General features: G+C 43.2%; 1 protein-coding gene across 1 annotated transcript; it reads right to left on the reverse strand.

The window, feature by feature from the left end:
- Positions 1 to 424: 424 nt before the first annotated feature.
- Positions 425 to 5324, reverse strand: slc7a6 (solute carrier family 7 member 6; the record flags this gene model as incomplete). Its single annotated transcript, XM_080031270.1, has 9 exons — positions 425 to 492; positions 1112 to 1295; positions 1921 to 2070; positions 2860 to 2956; positions 3212 to 3315; positions 3414 to 3537; positions 4100 to 4244; positions 4623 to 4748; positions 4835 to 5324. 9 exons carry the CDS (start codon positions 5322 to 5324, stop codon positions 425 to 427), a joined length of 1488 nt encoding a protein of 495 aa, XP_079887396.1.
- Between the last annotated feature and the right edge of the window lie 3382 nt (positions 5325 to 8706).

Consider the following 8706-nt stretch of genomic DNA (forward strand, 5'->3'; position numbering starts at 1 on the left):
CTTGCATCATTATCAGGTTGTGCAGCACCTGTAGAATCTCACAGACACATGTTAAAAAAGGCATAGATATATATGAGTACCTGTATAACTTACAAGGTACATCCTTTATAATAGAGGTAATTGAATAGCGTGCTGATGAAGGAATAAAACCAATGCTATCCACAATATGCAGTATAACAGTGCGGCCTATCCTTGCAGTTGAATGTCCTTGAGTTCCAGGGTATATGTGCAGGTGAGGATCGTCAGGATTGTGTGGCAGCATTTTCAGTGTAAACAAGTCTCATTAAAAGTCGGAGCACTTGGACATGGTGTGGTACAGTACAATAAAAGAGTCATTAAGAATCCTTGGTCTGCTCCGCCCGGTGACTGTCAGCTGTGAGGCTGCAGTGCCTGCTGGGTAACGGTTGGAAGCGTGCTGGTGATGCTATTCACTTTTGTCCAACTCTGTCAGCACACAGAAGCAGCCGAACTGGGTGAAGTGAGTCAGAGAACCTGCGGTGAAGAGACGACCACATGTCAGCAAGCTGTGTCTACACTGCTAAAGAGACAATTAGGAACCATATACAATGCAGTGGGGGGGTGCGATATTGACAAAAAATAAAATCTCAATATTTTTGTAGATTTTGCGGATATAAAAAAAAATTACTATATTTTGCCTCCTTAAAAAATGTGTAAGAAAATTAAAAAACTTGGTTTGTAAAAGCTTTGTCTTCTAGCTGGCTCTTGTTAACAGTATATTAGACCTTTAATACATTGTTCAAAACTTAGAATTAGACAGAATGTCGTGCTTTTTGCCTGTTAATGTTTTGACTCGCTCCCCCTGACCACCAGGGTTTGAGCTAAGCTCACCTGGATGAGCGACCTTTAACCGTTTCTATATCGAGAATGCATGCACAGTTACATGAACAGTTTCTGTCGCTCTTTCTTGAGCCAGAGAGTGAAGCAATAAGCTAAAAAATTTGAACTATGCCTTTAATGATAATATTTATAAAAACAACTTATTTATAATAAAGATATTATCGTAGACAATGCATATCACACAGCCCAAGCATAAAGCTGAAATGGCCTGCAACAACAGTGGCCTGCTGTTCTGGCCGTGTGGTGAACTCACGCAGTAGCTTGGTGACAATGGGCGGTCGTTTGGACTCTGGCATATGGATGCCCAGGAAGTAGACGGGGACCCCTGACAGGGCGATACTGATGCCGATCAGAGAGTTGAGTGTGTCGCTGTAGAGAGGCACTGCCACCAGGAACACAGCACACATACAGAACACCACCGGATAGACCAGGGACAGCTGCACAGAGACACAGCAGGAGGGGGGGGGGGGGGTTTGGTACACTTCATTTGATAGTATTTGCTTTTAATGAATGACTGGTTGACATTTTTTATTAAATAAAATGTATCTTCTGTCCCTAAGCATCATAATCAATGTGCCGATTATTGATTCAACTTAGAGGTAGAGCCAATTCAGGAGAACGCATTGTCAATTATTTGTCAAAATCAGTGAATATCTCCGCTACCTGTGTGTGCTGAAAAGGTGTTAATACACAGCCTAGGCTCTATAAACTGGAATGTAGCCTAGATAAAATGTGTGCTAGCAAAGGGGCCAACCGTAGCTTGCAACATATCCATTTACAGAGCCAAGGCTATGTGATTTTCTTTTCAGTGAGTGCACACAGTACGGACAGGTAGCGAATCGTGAGGAAATATTCACTGATTTTGACGACAAAAAAAAGATTTTGACAACAAGCATTCTCCAGAATTTCTGACTACCTTTAAAGCCCCATCCTGCACAGAATGTGTGCACGCTACTCCCACTGTGACCCCAATTGGGTAAGCAGCACAAAATGGATGGATGGATGTACAGTATATATGTACAGATGGATGGATCAATGGATGGATAGATGGTAGTGTCTTACCTTGAGAGGTCTGGGCCTGTCTGGTTCTTTCCAGCGGAGGTAGAGTTGCCCGGCGATGGACAGACCCATGAAGAACCAGTAGCTGAAGCTGTAGTAGTTGATGAGCTGGAAGACGTCCTCTACTGTCAGGTAGACCAGTGACATCACACACTGGACAGTGGACAGAGCAGGAGACACAGCAGGAGGAGGGGCGGGGGGGGGGGGGGGGTTGCATAAAAATGGATCATATTTATCAGCTGGCAAAAAGCTGACAGTTCATTTACATTTTCAAAATCATATTACATTTTCTATTTAGAATACAAAATGTACTAAAGGTTTATTGTGTAGAATGTACTTGCGTTTTACAGAACAGATGTGGTAGAAATTGAATATAATATTCAAAACTATCCTATAATAAGTGTGTATAGTTGCTTGAAAACAAAGGTTGTTGTTTATTTTATAAGCTAAGAAAGAACCTTGTATATGAACATTTTCCGCCGCCAGGTTGCACTGTTATATGTCTACAGTAGCACAAAACTTAACCCGCCCTACGCGTTATCATATACAGTGGGTGTCCTGGGGAAAAGCACCAGTTTGAAGACAAAGTAGAAGTACTATATAATAAATAACTAAATACATCTTCATCTCATCACTTGATATTGTAGAAAGACTTTGATGGATCTTTAGTAACTAGCTACATGTTCTTGAAGGCTTCCTTAGTATAGCTTATGTAAATTCTCCTGAAGAGAGGGGCTAGCAAGGGAGTGTTGCAATCTAGAACTTTTACCACTTGATACCTCTTAATACTATGATATTACACACTGTTCCTTTAAAATCGTTGGAAGTTTTCAACTAAAATCAAGGAGAGTATGAGAATGCTCCACCTTACAGTTCTACTATAACTACCGTATTAACTAACTACCTCCACCAAAATGTACATGTATTGATCCATTTTCGTACATTGAAGAGGAGAGCAGGAATGGGGGTGTATCTCTGTATGTGGATCATGGACAGAGCGTCTGGAAGGTGACCCTCTCGAGAGCCCACAAAGAACAACCTGGACACAACACACAGGAATGACACACTATGTGTAAAGGAAAAGCAATTGTCTTTTATATTGGTCATATAAAACAGAACATTTACACAGACAGAGTAAATGTGTGTGTGTGTGTGTGTGTGTGTGTGTGTGTGTGTGTGTGTGTGTGTGTGTGTGTGTGTGTGTGTGTGTGTGTGTGTGTGAGACGTGTGTGTGTGCGTGTGTGTGTGTGTGTGCGTGTGCGTGCGTGCGTGCGTGTGTGTGTGTGTGTTCTACCTGGAGGCAGCTATAATGGATGCATTGAGGCCTCCATAGCAGGACAGAGCCACGGCGATGGGGATGATCCAAGCCATCACGCCGAGAGTTTGATCTGCAAATGTCTAAACCGGACACAGAAATCAATCTTTTTTAGTAATTGATTTTTTCAGCTCACACACCACTGCATGTGGTTCTCCATGTCATTAGCTAGTTGACTCACCACTGCCACTGCGTCACTGGCTAGTATAGCGCTGACGTCCAGCACTGCATAGTAGGCCACGTTGGTCAGGATGTAGATGGTGGTGACAATGGGCATAGAGATGGCAATGGCAAGGGGCAGGTTCCTGGAACGACAGTATCATTTCAAGGCTATTCTGAAGGGCCCCTGATTACACTTTCTATCAAATCTAACCCTAACCCTGTTTTGTTTCTTATATTTTGTTTTCAATGCTAGAAAAGCATTAAAGGTCACATATTATGCAAATTCTCAGGTTCAAAATTGTAATCTGTATTTCAACTAGGTTTCTTGGTGTTCTGTCCAAAGACCCGTTTATATTTCTCACAGTGCCATTGCTGAAACACTCTGTTTTTAGAGCCAGTGTCTTTAAAGCCCCAGTCAGGCTTTGATTGGTATATGGGGTTGTGCTTATCACAGGTGGAGGTAGAGTTAGTGTTAGTAAGTAAGTTTGATATCCGTGAGCTTGGTTTGAGAGAAATGGATGTGGAGAAAAAGAGAGGGTTGTTCTCTAGGGACCTATGTTAAAAAAACACATGAAAAAGTGCATAGGGGACCTTTAACATAACGTTTATTTATTGTTTGTCTAAGTATATTGTCTATTTATTGGACGGTGAATGAAATAAACTGAACTTAATCTACTGACAGGGAAGCAGAAGAGGAAGTGTTACCTCTCTGGGTTTTTGATCTCCTCTGTAACAAAGTTGAGTGTGTCCCAGCCTGAGTAGGAGAAGAGGGCCGAGTAGAGAGCCAGGGCAATGTGTCCAGGATCTGTAGAGGATCCCTGGAAGGCTCCTTCAAAGTTACTGGTGTTACCTAAGACACAGACCATGCAATAAAAGGAACAGTCAGCAAAGTTTTTAAATCTTTCAGGTACACGTTTTGTGGGTTGATCAGTCCTTTTGGGTGGGAATAAAGACTCATTTCCACTGAGCGTTGCAGTTCGGTGCCACTCTGCATGCATTTATCTGCATTTCCACTGTCAAAAATTGGGAAGGGTACTAAATTAAGCGAACGGTGCTGCTCTATTCACCCTTTACTTGGGGTACCAAAAGGTTTGGAGCTACACACTGCAGTCCGTTGATTGCTCAACATAATCATCATTTCCGTGTGAGATATATACTGCCATGTGTAGTCAGCTCAGCTCAGTTCTATCAGGAACACTTTGAAGAGCACTGCAGTGACCCCACTCACCCTGACCCAGCTTGACCACTCCAGTGATGATGATGACGATGAGTGCTGCCACCTTGGCATAGGTGAAGACGTCCTGCACCTTGGTGCCCCACTTCACATGGGCAGAGTTGATGAACGTCAGTAAGCCTGGGGGAGAGAGAGGAACCTTTCAGAGATGCTCTTGGTATATGTGTGTATGTGGGCAGGACACAGTGTAGCTCAGGAGAACTTACATATGCACGCTGCAGCGATGAGCCTGGCCGCTACGTACGGCGGCTCACACGTGGGAAAGAGCGGCTGCACCAGGTAGTTAGCGAAGGTGATGGCGATGACGGCCTGGCTGGTGGGCTCTATGATCAACAGAGACGTCCACAGGCGAATGAACGCAATGAAGCCCCCGAAGGACTCCAGGATGTAGGCGTAAGACGCCCCCGACTTGGTGATGGTGGTGCCCAGCTCGGCGTAGCACAAGGCCCCCACCACAGAGAACAGGCCCCCGATCACCCAGATGACCAGGGACAGCCCGTAGGAGGCGCTGTAGATCAACACGCCCTTAGGGGAGACGAAGATCCCCGAGCCGATCATGTTCCCTACGATCAGACTGACTCCATTGAGCAGAGAGATCTCTTTCTTCAGCTGCATGCTCTCTTTAGGAGGCTCCTGAGAGCTGGAGGAGTGGCCGGCAGCCCCATTCATCTTGATGGAATCCTCCTGGTCAGCCATGGTGCCTTGGTCTGGGGGATGTGGACACTACAGGCCCCTGTCCCTCACTGGCAGCCTCTGGAACAACCTGTACAACAGTCAGTTTTGGTCAGTTAAGGAGTGTTTGATATTTAAACCCTCATTAAGTAAACGCTGGTTCATCAACATGACAATAACAAGTGGTAGGCAAGGATGCAGGGATGAACATAAAGGCCAGTGAAGTGCAGAAGTATGACATATATGTTACTGAGGGGGGGTTCAGTGGGGACAGTGTGCATGCAGCTTAAAGCTCATGAACAATCAAAAATCCAGCATCTCAAAATATTAAAATATAACATTAACCCAATCAAAAAAAAGCATTTACATGTCGACCTTCTGAAAAGTCTCTCTCAAACACCCGACACAAAAATACAGACGAGCTGAAGGCAGCGCTGTCAAAGCACCTCAGCAGTGCCACAGGCTGGTAGCCTCCTTGCTACTGGTGGATGTGATTAATGCAATACATTGTACAGAGCAGACTGCACTTGTTAGAAGGCGGGGCTTAAAGAGACAGGCTCTGAAACTGAGTGTTTAAGACAGAGGTTGAAAAGAAGAATGGCACAGGGTGTTTGGACACTACGTCCTGAAAATTGTTTCTAGTAGAAACCCAGATTACAATGTTGAGCCTGAAAAGGTCACACGTGGCTTAACCAAGCATTTAACATTGGAGTGCCAAGGAAAAACATCACACATGGTGACCGTGACCACTCGCAGTCAAACGTTAACTGCCCATATGATTTCATAGTGTCCTCCTCCATAATCATGTAACAAGGGACACATAGGTAGGTCTATGTACAGGCAGGGCTAGAGAGGAACTGGCATATAGACGAGGGGGACGAGCAGGTAGTACTGTATGTAATGTACCTTTTAAAAGGACAAAAGTGTTTATCAGACAGAAAGCTCAGTTGTCACAATGGACTGGTGCTGGTCTGTGCTCATGGGAGGTATAGGCTACATGCTTCATTTCAATCATCAGCCATCTGTTCCCATTTGCACACACTCACCATTATGTCTCCTGTTTGTCCGCTGATAACAAACCAATCAATGAATCCAAACCAACAATGCTGCTGTTCACTTAATATGTCATGACTCTTTCCCACACACACACAGATAACCAACAGCAGGATCCTCCAGTCAAATGTTAAATCCCATCAAGGCGTTGCTATGATGTGATGAGTCTCATTACTAGTGTGTGAACTTCAGTGTGTGTGTCACCCTGTGAAAAGTGTCAGGCGTTATGCAACTCTGTCAATGACCCAAACGAAGACTTAACAGGAGTGTGATGGGCAGTGAGAACTGTGTGCTTCATCAGGGTTCAGAGCTAGGGGGATCTTGTAGCCTATAGTAAGCCTCAATATTCAACACAGTAGTCATTGTATGATACATGACGTCACTTTCATTCAACTGTTAGCTTGTATCTTCTCTGCAGACGCTGGCCTGCTTGCTCTTCCCTTTGCAAGATCGAAGCATGGAAAAGCATCTTTTTGTTTTTTTTACACTCCTCATGCATGTAATACACTCTCAGAATATCTTGTGATGGCTAGCACTTTACAGTCCCGTAGTTATTTTACAAAACATATTTTATCTTTACATAATAATTCTTATCAATGAATTCTTCCATAATCATAAATCAAAACTAAATTGTTTTGAGGAACCTGGAACCAAACGTAAGATATGAATGTAAACCAAACTGTGGGCCCTGCTGCTGTAAACAACAACAGTGAAACAGTCACTTTTCAGGAAGCTTTCTAACTTCAAACAGTGTTCAAGCGATCCAATTTTCCTGTGAGAAAAATGTGTTGTTATGAGAGTAGCCTATACTTTCAAAAAATGTCACTTTTTTTTTTAAATGTTTGACTAAAATCTGCTACCCTAGTCTCATCTTGTTCATAAACAAACACATAATATTCTACAAGGTATCCTAGCTGTAGTCTGATGGTTATAACAGAAGATCATGCTGAAAAGAAGGGTGACTCCTCTGAACAGATAAAGGGCGGATCAAGATGAGGTACATTTAGGACCTAAAGCAGTTTGGGATGATCTCATTTCAGGGTGAAGGCTGGGTCAGAAGGGATTGGTCTATTTACTGGTATGGCCTTTGCTATATATTGGAAGAAATATATGCCACATAATAATGAACATGTAATAGCGTACAAAAAAAAAACACATTTTCTTGTAACGTTACAGAGCATCCCGGGATTCCAAAAATAACCGGCATCAAGTCAAGTCACACACACATGAATAAACCTGACTTCTGCTTGATACTTTCAAAATAAAGCCTCGGTTATATCCGTCAAAACAACCAGAGGAACTAGGCTGTTTTTTTCACTCTTAATCGGTCTGTAACTGAATATTTTCAAGGCAGGTTTATCTGGATAGAAAAACAAACACAAATGACATCACATAGGCTTTATGAGCAACGAGGCAAGACGAGATAATACTGGGCCAATGTAAAGGGAGTGACGCTTCACAGCTGTGCGTGTGTGATAGCCGAACAATAACAAAACATCTTCTCATAATCTAAAGATAAATCCAAAAACAGGCTTTAAGAACTTTTGATAATAACAATTAGCCAATGTTGCACCAAGTATAATGTTAAAACATTACTAGCACAGAAACATAGGCTGACCTACTAGCCTACTCTATGTTTTACTGTCTGCGTTAACCTCGCCTCATGACAATTTCAAATAATAAGAAATTACGACATTATCAAATGTAGCTTTAATTTTGAATGTCCTCCGGTAGCTTCTCGACTATGTGCGTTTAGCTTGCCGGCTCTTCCATACGGACCTGTACTTGACTTCCCCCTTTGTCTCGTTGTCGTCGCTAAAGTCAACTGTATCATCAATGAGCTCGCAGACGTTATCACTTAGAGAAAAATAAAGAAATTAAATTCCTCGGTGGGAGTGTCCAGTCTTTACCTGGGCCGGGGTTTCCTCCTGGCTGCTGGGTTTTGACAGCCGGCCAACACGGTGTCCCTTTATCCAATGCAGAAGCGGTTAACAGGGGCTGCCTGGCCTCACTGTACGCGTCATGTGACGCTGCTGCTGTACGGCAATATATAACAGCCATGTAGGAGCAAAGCATGCATCTAGCAGGCATTGGGATGTAGGCTGCTCTCTCTTGAGACCGCATGGTGTGTAGGCAGGCCTCAGTCACACCTAAGTATGGCAGTACAAGAGCCAAAAAATTGATAAATTCATTTTCTTTTTCATCACAACTTCATTAAGAAGCTTTTTGGACAGTTACAAAGAAAAACATGTGGTGTAAGTAGCCTACACACATTGCATTGCATTCTGAAAGTTGACATCACATTTTTTTATCCTATTTTTATTGGTGCATTTGAAGTTTTCCTCATTAAATT

This window comes from Ammodytes marinus (assembly GCF_949987685.1).
Source record: "Ammodytes marinus genome assembly, chromosome: 1".
Classification (NCBI taxonomy): domain Eukaryota; kingdom Metazoa; phylum Chordata; class Actinopteri; order Uranoscopiformes; family Ammodytidae; genus Ammodytes; species Ammodytes marinus.